At 41.0% G+C, this 14,860-nt stretch overlaps 1 protein-coding gene and 2 long non-coding RNA genes across 5 annotated transcripts; 1 reads left to right on the top strand and 2 right to left on the bottom strand.

The window, feature by feature from the left end:
- Positions 1-1,245: 1,245 nt before the first annotated feature.
- LOC149987633 (uncharacterized) lies at positions 1,246-3,092 on the bottom strand. The gene is made up of 2 exons (XR_016507061.1): positions 2,410-3,092; positions 1,246-2,189 (listed from the first exon to the last, which is right to left on the bottom strand). It is a non-coding gene; the product is annotated as an uncharacterized LOC149987633 (long non-coding RNA).
- A 293-nt stretch (positions 3,093-3,385) lies between these two features.
- Positions 3,386-6,263, top strand: LOC112293908 (uncharacterized). Of its 3 annotated transcripts, XR_002973154.3 has the most exons (4): positions 3,386-3,620; positions 4,058-4,164; positions 4,702-5,032; positions 5,180-6,263. It is a non-coding gene; the product is annotated as an uncharacterized LOC112293908 (long non-coding RNA). The 3 variants fall into 3 exon arrangements; XR_012219244.2 differs by lacking the exons at positions 3,386-3,620; positions 4,058-4,164 and adding an exon at positions 4,173-4,557; XR_012219243.2 differs by lacking the exons at positions 3,386-3,620; positions 4,058-4,164 and having other exon boundaries at positions 4,173-5,032.
- Positions 5,406-14,060, bottom strand: LOC112293907 (histidine kinase CRE1). The gene is made up of 16 exons (XM_024543875.3): positions 13,858-14,060; positions 13,595-13,701; positions 12,467-12,925; positions 11,790-11,882; positions 11,413-11,649; positions 10,872-11,041; positions 10,480-10,695; positions 9,869-10,055; positions 9,654-9,705; positions 9,311-9,540; positions 9,013-9,111; positions 8,357-8,722; positions 7,605-7,919; positions 7,266-7,354; positions 6,409-6,996; positions 5,406-6,030 (listed from the first exon to the last, which is right to left on the bottom strand). Exons 3-16 carry the CDS (start codon positions 12,830-12,832, stop codon positions 5,790-5,792), a joined length of 3,249 nt encoding a protein of 1,082 aa, XP_024399643.1. The 5' UTR covers positions 12,833-12,925; positions 13,595-13,701; positions 13,858-14,060; the 3' UTR covers positions 5,406-5,789.
- Positions 14,061-14,860: the final 800 nt, after the last annotated feature.

The raw sequence follows: 14,860 nt of genomic DNA, 5'->3' as shown, positions 1-14,860 counted from the left end.
AAGATATCTTGATTTTATAAAGAATCTAAAATTTCATACAAGAATAAAATACATTGATATTTAACATCACTTCATTAAAAAAAAGATTGAAATAGGAAAAATTGATATAAAGTATTGTGCAATGAGAGACATGCTTTTGATTTACTTACTAAGGCATTAGTAAAGATAAACATCACATATTGACAAAGGCATTAGGTTAAATAACTTTTGATCAATAATAAAATGAGAGTGTTAAAGTAAGTGAATAAAAATAAAAGTAGAATAAGTTACCATCTAAAAGATATTATCTTAGATAAATTGTTAATGGTCAAAATGATAGCTTTTAGGATATAGAAAGATCAACCTATAGATAAATCATAAAGTTAAGTACAAAAAATAAGATCAATAAGATAAAAGATCTATTAAAGAATATACAAAGGTATGTGGAAGTATAAAGTAATATATTAAAAAATATGCTTGTGGTAGGTAGAATTCCAAATGATATATTAGATATATTCTTTGGTGAATGTAAATGTCAAAAGATAAAAGTTTTCTATAATGACAACAACTACCACTTATATATAAAGAGTATTGGAAGTGAGAGTTTTTTTAATCCATACTTTTCTTTGTATGCAATCTTATTAATGCTAAGTATTAGAAGTTTTAACTTTTCTTTCTTCAACACAACAATGCTGTAAAATAGAAAAAAAAAATGAACACTTTTTCAAATATCTTTTATAGATCTAACTTCAATTAGAAATATTATGTATTTATTTAATTTCTTTATATATATTTTTAGGTTGTGTAATTGAATAAAATAAACTATTTTTCTAATGGTTTTGAAGGTGATATTTTCTTAAAAATAAAAGAAATAACAATGTATTTAACAAAAAAAATCATATCTTTGTAATAATAATAATATTATTTATAACTTCATTTGATTTTTTTATACAAAAAAATATGCAATTTATTCTTGTGTCCATTGCTCATAACTTATATTTAAGTCTAAAAGCAAGACATAAGGAACAAAATCATTCTTTTAATAATTATTCTTATATTTTTAAAAATAAATGTTCTAAAAATAAATTTTGCATGGTTTAGGATATTCTATGTAGTGAGAGATCTTTACTTCAAACACATGTAAGCCATATTATTTTGAAACATTGAATTTTTCCTTAGACTACTCTCATCACACTTAAGTTTAGGCTATCAAATTAAACAGAGTAATATTTTAAAACCCATCCAAAGCACTTCTTAGGATAAAAATTGATTTCAAATAATTATCCTCTTTAATATTCCAAATTTACAATCGATCCTCAATGGCCAATCGGAACCCCACTATCAAAATTCTCCACAATCAAAATTTCGCCTAGTCAGGACAGTTTCGAGATGGTTTGTGTTTGAACCCACGTACTTGTGGTGAACCAGTTTCAGTCTTCCTCGGTGTGCTCTTTAAGCAATCACTTTATGCCAGGTGGTCGTCCTCGAGCGCAGACTTCCATCTTGTAGTTGATTGAAGCTCGGGATCCCCGTTTCTTGCCTAAGCTTTCTCTGCGACGGTCAAGCTTCTTCTTCGGGTGCAGAGCTGGAGGCTGATGGTAGTCAGCTGTTTCTTACTTCGTCTCAGCCACTCTTTCAGAGCATTCCTGCGGTGAACCTTCAAGGTGGCGACAATCGTAACAAACCTCGAGATCTTAGAGGCTTCGTCTCTCTTTCCACCAAAGGATAAAGCGAAAGTTGGTATCAGCTCTCCAAATTACTTTCGATACTGTGGTTACCTTAAACAAGGCGGTGAGGTCAAGATTTGTAAATAAAGGACCGATCTAATCATATGTATACGCAATCTAAAAGAAGGAAGCATCATTTGATGATTGTTCATCTGACGTTTGTGTGAGTATCATTACAGCCAATTAAACATTGTCCTTCGTCATTGTGAAGGTTTGTAACCGATTTGTGCTGGTGAGAGAATTTCAAAACCTTTAAAAATTCCACAAGATCCTCGACCCATGAGTAAAATTCTGCTATTGACCTTCATCTCAGTTAGAGAAGAGAGAGGAGCTGGGGACAACATCATCCCTATATACAGATACTAAAACCTGTAAATATCGTACCTTCCCTGAGAGGGTAAGCAATTTGCGACGACATATGCACACACGTCCGCACGTCTTCCTAAGCGAGTTTGATTATCTTTCCACTCTCATTCTCGGTCTCTGCGCATCAGTCAGGTCTACTGTAACCATCGTTCCCTTAAAATAACAAACCGTTTCTGAACAATCCATCAGGCCATAAGTGGCATGATTATCTATTAGAGAATCTTGTGGTATTCATTGCCATTGGCAACTTATAAAAAATGTAGGAAAGCTACACACCACTACATTCTTACGGAGAAGGCTCCACCAATGAGCAGCAGTGAGGGAGCATGCACTACACCTCACAATCTCTTTTGCTGAATCAAGATGCACAATCATGAGCAATGAGCCACAGCAGTAGATGATCAGCATGTGGGACCAAACGAGGTGAAGTGAGGAGTCACTCTTTCAAGATGGCCAAGTTCAGAGAGGGCACATCCGGACTGACAGTAAAACTTGCAGCTCTGCATCATCATCGACTTCGACCTTCTGGGACCTGGCTGAGCTGCAAAATTACCAAACGTATGCACATGCCATGAAACACTACACAAAAGATGACAAGCTGCAGGTACTTGCTTTGATCAAGTGGACCTGGAACTTTTTGAGTATACATCAAACCTCACATAAAATCCCCCGGTGATATGGAAAGGCAGCAGGCAAGGACGTAAAACAGGTCTCAAGAGCATATCTCAGCTATTGCAAAGCTGAATCCGAAGCATGTTGAACTGGTCATTCAAGAACCAAGAATCAAGATTATGCCCATCCTAGAATCCATCTACCTTGAATCACATTCAACCAGCTGCAAGAAAGATACAAAATGAAAAATAAATCATCAGAATTGAAGAAGCAGCATGCACAAATAGAAACAACAGCGTCACATTCATATCAATTAATGCTCTCGCCACGACCATCAAGGCATCGGAGCTAATGCGTCCCTTCTCCCCCACCACACTAAACTCACCTCATGCCATGGAAAGCTCGAATTAGAACAACCAAAACACTACAACTTTTTTTTTTTAACAAAAGAAAAAATCGCTTCTCAGAATTGATTCACTCTTTCAAGTCGACTCTATTCAATGGCCTGGTTGACGAATGTCGTCAAAGGCGGCATCCAGATCTATGGATGAAACCGATTCCAAAGCCCGGCCAATATGATGAAAACGGGATGGGAGCTGGTTATATTGATACCCTTACCCTGGAAGAGGCGGTCATGGCGTTCCCGACCCTCACTGATGGAGGGAACTGTCGTGATCAGATTTTTTGAAAGTTGAGATGCGCGCTTTGTTTACCTTTGTGAGATTGAGTTCTGTTGATATGCATCGAAGTTCGTATCTCTTGTTTGTTTATATTGCTGTGGAGATGAATTCGAAGTGAGTCATTGCGTACTCATTAGCTGGAACATCAATTTTTCTCGGTGCAGTGTGGTATGTGAGGAAAGTACGAAATATCATGTTCCGACACCGGTTTAATTCCTTCAACTCTACTGGGATGGATCTGTCGGAAGAGGACTCGGTAATACACTACGTTCTTAATGATGGTTGTCGTTGTGCTGCTTCTGCTTCTTCTGCAAAGTCTTTCGAGAACGTTTTTTTTAAGGTGTAGTTGGTTTTAGGATGAGACACAAAGCTTTATGATCTTTTTATGAGCGTACAGCGATGTCACCTCAAGAAGCCTACGAACATGACATTCGGAATCATATTCTTTACCTGTAGCAGATAAGTTCAGTAAGCACGAGGCATTGTAATTAGTGTAAACTAAGATGCGTTTCTTCTTGAAATGCTCTGCGTGAGAAATCGCGTCTACTGTCAAGCTACTCTCGAGGTTGTTATGAACATTCCTTTTTGAAAATTGATACCGTCTCTGTCTCATTCTACAGTCCTAAAATAAAGTAAATCAGAGATGTCGTTAAACATTGGATTCTTATTCCTGGCTTTGTGTCACCTTTAAAGAATCGCTGTGCGGATGTTTGTACCGATCCTCTACGTGGATAGCGGAATTGACAGGAGGGCCATTGAAGAACGCTTTGGTTATGGTCCCCCCTTGCAACCTGCGAAAGGTATGCTATTCTGTCGGGTGACTATTTCAACTACGATTGCCGTTACGGGCATGGTAACTGACAGTTATGATCAATCTACAGTAATAAGTTCAGATCTCCAGGGTGATGCCAGGAATAATTATATACCTATACTTTCTTGAGTCAGACGAGGTTGCTGTGAACTCGGACTCTTGTAGGAGCACCAAAAGTTACATGAGCCTTCTTACACCAGCCGCACATTTCTGAGGGATTTTTTCGCAGCGAGAAGAAGCATAATTTACTGATATGTAAAAATTGGGATGCCATCAGAGGTCTCATTACACAGCGAGAAATGTGATTCAAAAGTCGCAACAACCAATCATAACATCCATCGCTTTATATGGATGAGCTCTATAAAACTTGACCGAAGTTAGGGTACTAGACTTGTTAAACTCTGACTTGGTTACAATGTTGCGACTGACTGCCAGAATTATTTCCTCATTAGGCCTGCATACGCACAGATCGTATTCAACATCAGACCTCTTACAACTTTTCAATCATGTACAATAATGATGTCAGGCAGTAAGCGATGCAACGAGAAGTGATTCTGATGGCTGATAAGCCCGCTTCCTAAAGAGTGTGGAATGTTGTTTCAACGATCATTACGAAAGGAGCTCCTCAATGTAAGCGGCAGAGAAAGTTTTGTTTCCAGACGCATTCATTGCGTCTGACTAACGATTTGTCACAATCCTCACTTTCGCAAGGGTATTCTTTTTCAGGTGAATTTGTCGATTGAGCTTTTGAACAGTCATTTTTTTCCCTGATCGTCCAACGCTCGCAGCACCTGTCCTTGAAAATACATTCCTTTGGACTTTTGGAACTTTCAAAAATTGAGTATATGTTCACCAAGGTATCGCTATTCTCTTGTGGCTTAAATCCAGCATAGTGATGATTACGTTTAGAGTAAACTTATATCATTTTATTTTGTTATTACTTGCAAAACAAAGGGTAAGTCGTGGTACATTCGTGGTTGACCAGTTGAATTCCATGACTGCAGAAGTTCAAGATCATGAACAATAAGGCTTAACCAACATGTCCTGGAAACAGGAGATTGTCAATGAAATACCAGGTCTTCGTGAAGCTGCCACTGTTCTTGAGAAGTTGCAGATGTCGGCAGTTTTCTATTAACACTAATGGAAGCCTATCCATTCGCCACTCAGACGATGCAGTACATTGTAGAGGGAACATGGGAACAGCAATCTTGTGATACAATTGGACGGTACTGGTGGATAATTACTTCCTAAAAAAAACGCCTTCGCCAGTAATGTCTGACAAATCGCGAGGTAAATGTTTACAAGTTGCTTTTGTAAAATACTTCTCTGCTGGTTACCTCGGCATGCAGCGTGAGCCGCACACATTATCAACATCAAATTTTCCCTTTTGATTTGTATCATAGAAGTTGGGCCTAAAATCTGTAACTAGCCCCTCAGCTTTCGTACTTCGAGGATCTAATCCGAGGCTCATACGTCTGATGTCATTAACATGTCAAATCCGTCGTCTAAGTTGACAACTCCGGAGTAAAATTGTGCTTCGATAGACTTATACCTAGGAAACGGGATCATAGTTTCAGTTCAATGATCTCAGGAGCGGAATGTGCTTTTTACACATCAGTTTGGCCCGAAGAAGTGCTTGGCAACTGCTTGGTAGAGATGATGCTCGTCAAAGGGCTTAGCTACGTAGCCATCCATTCCACAGCGCATGCACTCTTCCGATGTGGCTTGAATGACGTCGGCTGTCATCGCCAGGATTGGCACATGCAATCGGCGTCCGAAAGAGGAGAATCTCCCTGCTTGCCAATTGTCTACGGCTGCAGCTTCAGCCTTCCTTATTAATCTTGTGGCCTCAAAACTGGGACAGCACATTTCAAAGTTAGATGTTCTGACTACCAATGTATATGCAGACTCCTCAACACTAACATTAGACCAAGAGTAATTCTTGATGGAAGTCAAAACATCCTCTCAATTAATTAAGTACAGCTCCAAGCAGAAAAACTCTTTAAATTGTTTCTAAGCTGTGATTAAATAAGTTGAATGTTAGCAGGAATAAATGCTTCCACAGAAGCACGAAATTGTCCGACTTCATTCCTATCTTGCATTGGATTTTGCACCAAGGTAACAACTATGAAAGTATATTTGAGTTTTCGAATGAACCTGCATCATGAATTTGATGCAAGCATCTCAGAAAATTTACCAAATGACGAAAACTCGAGTGGGAAAGAAACCCTACCCATCCATTTCTGGCATTTGCACATCCATAAAACAGGCATCGTAATTGTGCGGAGGCTTCAAACTTTGGATCGCAGCTCTCCCACTGTTAACACAGTCAACTTGGGCGCCGTACTTATTGAGGGCCCCGGCAGCAACCTTACGATTCACGGGATTGTCATCAACCACAAGAATTCTTTTCCCAGTTAAGAGGTTCTGAAGGGAATTAATTCCCCCCTGTAAATTCTGCCCTTGATCCCGGCCCCCATCCCCAACCCCAAGTATCTCCTCGAGGGAAGCAGCTACCAAGCTTGCTCGAAGAGGTTTCCGAACAACAGTATCGACAAATCCGCTAGCCTTGACCACACTAAGCTCCATCTCATTCATTGATGTCGCTACGAGAACCATCTTCTTCATGGAGTTTAATGTTGGATATCCATTTGGAAGTCTGCCCGCTGCTGAACGATACTGGTAGCTGGTTAGGCCACTTTGGTTGTGACTCAATTGGCCGATGAAACTTTCAGTAAGAAGACTTCGAAAATTCACCCACGTTCCAGGACCCCAAGCGTCCTTGTCCACAAAAATCAATTCAATATCTGTTGCAAAAGAGCTGAAACAATACGCCAGATCTTCATGAATAAGGGCATGAAAATGGATAGAGACTAGAATCGACATTCACATACCTTCAATCCAGGAAAGAAGAACGATCGATCTAAAACTCAGTTATCAATAAATACCATATCAATGTGCTTCTACCGAGCTTTGATAATTATCAGGCTACTGCATCACAAGAATGAGACTCTGTTGAAAAGTAAATCAACGAATACATATGGAGCTCAGACTCCACAATCCAAGAACCCAATAACTAAACAAACGTACCGTTGTGAATCCCTAGAGCCGCGATTTCCGCGATCAACGGTTGTGGTTAGAAGTTCGGCAGCCTCACCAGGAGTGTGGGCGACCTCAACCTGTCACGAACAACAGATTCTTGTAAAGAAAGGAGACCATATTATTCACAGAAAAGTGGAGGATGAAATACTCAGAGATAATGCATTAATCAAGACAGTTGTCTTGTAAATGACATGGCGAACGAAATTGTGCTGTAAAATTAATGGTGCATGAAATCCTAATTTCATGACCTGAAATAACTTCACAATAAATTAAAAGTTCCTTAAAAATCGAAAAAAAGATAGAAGAGCAGGACACAGACGGCAATACCCGAAGTCCAAGCCTCTGCAAATGATGTCGAGTGACTTCACAGCGGACTTTTCGGCCATCCACTACCAGTACACGCATTCCTTGGAAACACGTAGTTAGCGGCGGCGTTTGTAGATAACAGTTTCTGCCTTCTCTGAGGATATGTTCGGGTACATTTGCAGGTACACGTTGTAATTCTGCAGTAAACGTGAATGTGGACCCCACTTTAGGATGACTAACAAACTCCATCTCCCCTGACATGAGGTCTACTAAGGAACGGCTTATGCTTAGTCCAATTCCTGTTCCTCCATAATTTCTTGATGTTGAACTGTCGGCCTGCACAGAGTAAAGCTTGTGAGCATCATTCCGATGTAAACATCACAAAGTTTCCTCACCAATATATGGTACAGGTAGCTTAAAAGTACAGGTCAAAGTAAAGATCACGAGTACAGGGTAACCAGCGCATGAAGGCACAAATCAATCAGCGTACCAATCCACCATTTAAGGACAAGATTTTACAAATTCTTTACAAGACAGGCACACCCTTAATCTAATCCAAGTGTGAGCCCGATTGCTTGTGTAGCACTGGAGGATGTGCTGTAATTCTACCTACATCTACATGAAGGTTGAAATATCATCTCGCTTTCATTTGTTGGGGATAATTTATTATGCAGTAAGCGAATTATGCCGAAGACATTAAATGGCAACTGACTCAGGCATCCACAACATTGAAAATGAATTGACTTTCCAAAATCTATATTTAGCTTTTTTACCTGCATGAAGGGCATAAAGACACGGTCTTGTACATGCAGGGGTATACCAACACCTGTATCTTCGACACTGATCACCAGATTCACCGCCCCATTTAAGTCACAGTAATTCCGAGTATCTTGGTCTACACCTGATCGATGTGACTTTTCTTGAGCGAGCAGTCGCTCAAACATTTCCCAGCTGTTTCGGTAATCAGCAGTTTCTCTGCCACTAAGGGTGTTGAATCGGTAGTTCATGTCCGTCAGAGGTCCGGCACTTTCAACCTCCCCATCCAGAGTGTCATCGGCTTCACCTTCATCCCCATCCATCAAGTTGTTGACATCCTCATTGAGATGAACGCAAACAAAAATGTGACCAGCTTCGGTGAACTGAAGCATCAACAAGAAAAGCTTAGAAAACATCAGAAACAAAAATACACGCTTAGCACAAAACATTCTGAAGATGAATTTAAAATGAATTAGTAGAGTAAACTTACTGTCACAAAGAACTACGGTTTCGAAAAACGAAATTCAAACAAAGTACCATGAATGATTGGATTCCAATTTCCTAATTACTAATACTTCCAGGATAGATTGAAAAATCGAGGATTATATTCTCAAAATTGAAGTTCACTTATGGTCATTACAGCAAGCTCAGAGCATTTAGAACTGATGTATACTTTGATGGAATTGCCAACGAGATTGGTGATGATCTGCCGAAATCGACCAGGGTCGCCGACGAGAATCTTAGGAACTTTCGCAGAGACGTAAACTGCCAGCTGACCATATTGATTCATGCACCACCCAAAAGCCAGAAAAGTGTAAATACAAAATCTTGTAAAGAACAGTTTAAATAATTATATCAGAACCCAATATTTACCTAATATTGTTGTCCCGTCATAAGGATTCATTCACAGTTGAAGCCCTAAAGGAGAGAATCAAACCTAACGACAGAAGATTCAAAACTTAAAACTTTACCTCGATACCTGAATCTCTTGATTGCCCATGGAAGAGAGAGAGTACATCGTCAAGGATGGCACGCAAATCAAATGGAACGTGTTCAAGCTCTACACGGCCTGATTCAATTTTTGCTTGATCAAGGACCTCATTGATAAGATTGATAAGTGCTTTGCCACTCGCTAAAGCAGTTCGGGCGTAGTCTAACTGTGCTGGATTCAGCCGAGTATTCGTCAACATATTAAGCATTCCTGCATCACAGCAATATAAGTACGCAGAACCTGTGTGCACAACTCAATTCAATTCAATTCAATCCAGACAAAACGAAAGACAGATCAAAGTGCATTGGATATTATGCACCGACCTAGAACACCATTCATGGGGGTCCGAATTTCATGTGATACTGTCGCCAGAAACTACACAATGTCAACAAGGAAATAGCTGTTAATTTAGGACAAAAAAATCAAAATTATTTTATGCAATTCCAATCATAGTTGAACACTCCCAAAAAACGCACTACTCCAGTTCCACGGGGCACAACTGAAAGAGATATGAGGTTGAGCCTGAGGGTTTGATTACCTGAGACTTCGCTATGACGGCATCATCTGCGCGCATCTTTAGCTCCTGAAATATGCGACAATTTTCTTCAACCTTGTCAATTCGGTTTCTTGACGCATGTAGCATGTGTCCAACCAAAAACGCTATCACAAATATACCTATTGAAGTGGATATGGCTGTCCAAGGAGGTAATGCATCCTCTTTAAACCTGCGCAATAATTTGCTTCCATAGAGTCATTCCATTGCCTGCAGGCTGCTACGTGGAGAAATATGCTCTTCTAGGCTAAATTTCACTTCACTAAAATAATATAGACCTGGCTAGCTAGTTATCCAACGAATTCACAGCAACGGTTGCAGCTAATATCCAGTATCCATCGAAGACTCCAAAAATAGGTAAGAAGTGGTGAGCACCAAAGCCATGGAAACAAGGAATTAGACTCATACAGGGCAATATCGAAAACCAGATGACAATCAAACACTGACTGAACTTCATTAACTAGATGTTAGCTCCTACATCAGGATTGTGAATCAAGAATACAATTACGACAAAAATCTTGATGTGTTGTGGTTAAGTATTCAATGACAACCACATTGCCAGATACTGTAAATTACTGCATGGAATGAACCCACACCTGCAACGCATTTCATGCCTTCGCGCCGGATCTCCGAAATCCAAGCTGCTGACATACGTGTTTTTTGACTTCTCAACATTGGTATGGCCATACATCACAAGAGGCATGGTCTCGTTGGTGATGTCGTACACATTGACGGCAATAATTTGACTACCAGCCATTTGACGAAGCAGATTCTCCACAAGTGTTTCGACGTCAAAAGCACCTCCAAGATACCTGTAACAGGATCGTAAATTCTTGTGACGGTGCAGAACGTGCTCAAGTAAAAAGAGACCCAACCACCAAACTAACACATTTAGTTCATTTTCACTATATAAAAATCGTACTATTTTGGATAAATCCGCAAAATGGACGTTGTACAAATCACAATTAAACTAAGACTGTCAAATTACCCGGCAGTTGCTTTGATCCGATCTTCCTTTTTCGCATCATCATGTAGGTCTGTGCAGTAGACGGCGAAGGTGAACACCACTCCAAGATGCTTAGATTCCAGAAGCCTGAATGGCTTGGTTAAAGCACCTTTCCCTAACTCTCGCGCTCGAATAATATTTTCGCGATCCTCCTGCAAAATCCAGATCGAGGGAACAATCAGGTTTCAGTTTCCCAGTGTTACAGCTAACATGCTGACTCCATCATACTGAGATGATAGATTAAGAGCATTGCTTTAGCGCCAGTTCCAAAACCTTTAGGCTCAGGCGATGAGACGGATGTGTACAGTAGGGGTACTGGAAGAGAGAGACTCAATTCTTATCACTAGTAGCTGTGTGAGTAGAAATTGGATAAAACAATTAACCTTAAGCCAGAGGCCAGATGAATTTCTGCTGCTGCTAATTTAGGGGGAAAATGTGTTTCATGTAGAGCTTTATCTTGACCTCAAGAAAGCTACATTACTTAGCCTAGAGAACCAGGGAGCTGAATTGGAAAGATACGAACCTGGCCAGACATCATATCAAGAGAGGTTAAATACGAGAGAGACTTCTGAGACATTGTGGTTGGGGCATATTCGTCGAAATCTTGTTGAAGATCTTTCGAATACATTTCCTTTATAGTCCAGCCATGTGCTGACTCGAACAATTTCCGATTCGCATGCAGCACTCGTTCAGCAAATGCAACACCACTCATCAACGGCCTCTCAAAAGCTGTTCTTTCAGCATAGGTAGCAAATGTTTCCTGCCATAAAATTAACAGAACACAAAAGATAGTTCATGTATTGATCGACGTTTCCGCTCAGGAGCACTTGCAATTGTTCACTATCTATGACTGAAGAAAATCACATGCTAGCAGCAAGTTCTGTAGGAAAAGTCAGCCACCTGATTAATAGCTGAGGGTTGCTTGCCAAGATGAAAGGTAGTGAGAAGAGCTGTAAGTGCTCTAACGTGGTTCATGCTGGCCTTGAATTGCTCCTGAAATTAGAAGCCACTTCAAACGCGTAAGGGCTATCTCGTTATGCTTGCTTTGTCAAAATAAACGCAGTCTTTTGGAATATTTGTAACAACACGAATGTATCTTTCAAACATCACTCAGCAAGTATTTGCTAAAAGCTCTGAGAAAATCGGGTTCTCAACAGGAAAGTTAATCCATCTTAATTCTTGACTCGCTGCATACTAGTTCCAATAGCATACATACATAGCACTCTTCGCCTAATAAAGCATGAAAAAGAATCACTCCAACCTTCGGTGGTTGGACAGGCAATGCTAAATGAGGAGAAGTCTAATGCATTGATTGAAGACTAATCACATTAGTAAGAAGAGACGTTCAAATAGAAGCATGGTGAACCTTGCCACACTTTTTTTAATACTTAGTGTTGTGCTAAAAATGGCCACTAATAACAAAACTGAAATGTAAGATTGGCCTCGACAAATATTGGACCGGTCTTGGTATGTTACAGCTGCATTGGCATATCAGATGCTTGTTCTACAAAGCACATCTAATACTCGGATCGCCACACACTGTGGATGAGCAACAAACTCGAAAGACTGAAGTTTACCTCAAGCATGCGGGCCCGTCCCTCGCACATGTTTGCAAGATTCTCTCTTCTCCGCTCCAGCATGTCGAATCTCATGGCCAGAAAAACGGATAGAGAAACAGCTCCCATAAAAACCACCCACACAACGAAAGCTTTAGTATGCCAATTGTGGCCATACCTGGATCTAGCTTCTGAATCCTTGTAAGTAGGTCTAATGTAAGAAATCCCTGTATCCTTCCACCAATTCACCCCCAATCGCCCAGGTCCTGTTGTCCTGTGCATGTATACTCCTCTCCCACCTTTAAGCGGAACTTTTGATCTGGAGCTTCCGTTTGAGATGCAGGGGCTAGAGTATGAGCCCCTCTTGGCTCCATTCTGGGTCGACATTAGATCCTTCTTGAAACGAAATATCTTCAGCACTCGTGATAATGAAGTCTTTGCCTCCTGTCTTGTTACAGATTTTACCCTGAACACGGGAACCTATTCGTAGGAACTTTTGGAGGTCAGGCTTCACGAATTTTGGACATATAGTATAATTCTTCAAAAATCGGTTTTCAGTCCATAAACGAACTAGGTGGATTACACGATCTGTCAAATATCATGGACCCTTCCTTTCACGTCACACGCTACTATTTTGCATCGAAGTCAACTGTAATTATCGCCCTGAGGAAGTTCATTAACTCCAAGGGAGCGTATCGAAACATCAGACACAATAACAGGGACCAAGTATTGTTTACACAAGTCCCGATTGTTCAACATTGGTCATACCTCACTCCCCCAAAACAAAAAAAGTATATGCTGTAGCAAACTTCCATAGTGGAAGGCTTCCTAAACACCACAGCAGTTCCATACGGGACTTTGGATCGGCAAAGAACTGAACAAACATCGCAACCGTCACAACTATTCTCAATGCTGCATGTAGCCTGAGCTACTTAAGGCATCGCCGCCACGAGAGCGCACCACAGCAACGTCATCCAATTTTCTCAAATATCCTGAATTCAGCAAATGATTCCAAAACACGACTCTCTTACACACATGCCTCGCACAAGGCCAATAGTCCAGCTAACGCCACTCAACACCCGCACCATCGTATGTTAAACATCCAAACAAAGTCATGACTCGACAACTAAAGATAGACATGCATTTCACCTGAGATAGAACATCATCAGCAACCGTCAATTACCACGACGCATTGCCCTTGCACTCTCTTCCGACTCGCTCGTCCTCGTACCACTGGTTCCTCAGAACTTGGAAACCTGAGCCAAGCCCACACCACCGTGCACATCACGCCCGTCCACGTTAAACGCCCACTCCGGCGAGGAAGCTCGGAAACACAACCGATCAAGCACGGTGTAACACAGCAGCGACGAGAAATACGAAATGCACTAAAAGAGTGAGGAAAATGAAAGTACCAAGCGGGGGGAGATGATGATGCTGTAACTGTACGATTTAGAGCAGGAGAGGCTTCTGCCCGCTGTTGTTGCCATGCTGTCAGCGCACTGCAGAGATACTTCTCCGCCGTGTCCCTACATCAATTGCTCGCGGTTACTGCTCCCTCCCCTGAACTTGCGACAGCAAAAGCCTGCAGCTGCTGCGGCCGAAGCTGCACGCATTCCGATGGCGCTCCGACGGAGCTTTCACTGCGCCGCGGTCGCATTCAGGGAGGGGAGCTGAGGCGGGCTAATGGAGCCAGTGCCTCGGATGAATGAATCTGAATACGAGACCATATGTACATTGTAATGGATGAATAAAAGAACTTCCTGGGTATTTCATCTATCCCGAGAATCAGCAAGAGAGCCCTGACCCGTTTTTCATCCATTACTCAGTTTCCCACAATATGGGCTGTCATTTTCACTTGTACTTTCATGGGCCAGGTCAAAATCCATCTGTCCGTTCACCCATCCATCCATTCGTCATGTGGTTGTTCACTTTTGCATCCATCCATATATGTAACATCCGTTCTAGTGTTCGTGAACACAGTTGCTTAAGTTTACATTCACATTAGTGGATATAAATAGAAACTTCCTGTGTGTACCACAGGCAATCACACTTCCAAGAGCAGAATCCTTGACGGGGGGGAAAATCGTCAACATTTGGTCAACATCCATTAAGATCCATGGATGATTTCCGAAACATAAATTCACACGCAACTTGGATGAACATATGAGCAAAACTGATCTTATCGTCGACGAAAAGTCATCTATATAAAGCATCATCCACTTGGACGAAGTCATCCACATCCAAGCTGTGGATGGCCAGCCGCAACATAACAACAGTGTTTCAGGCACTATCCTCCGACATCACTTGTTTTGTTTTTTAGCGATCAAGTGTGCGGTCGTCAGATTGGCATCGAAGCTTATTTTAGGTCATCATCAGATTTCAAGAAGGATGTGGTCTTGGACACAATCTTTCCGA

The sequence above is a fragment of the Physcomitrium patens genome, chromosome 16 (genome assembly GCF_059467195.1).
Source record: "Physcomitrium patens ecotype Gransden chromosome 16, ASM5946719v1, whole genome shotgun sequence".
Classification (NCBI taxonomy): domain Eukaryota; kingdom Viridiplantae; phylum Streptophyta; class Bryopsida; order Funariales; family Funariaceae; genus Physcomitrium; species Physcomitrium patens.
Note: the sequence above shows the minus strand (reverse complement) of the source record. Positions and strands in the feature narration are given on the sequence as shown.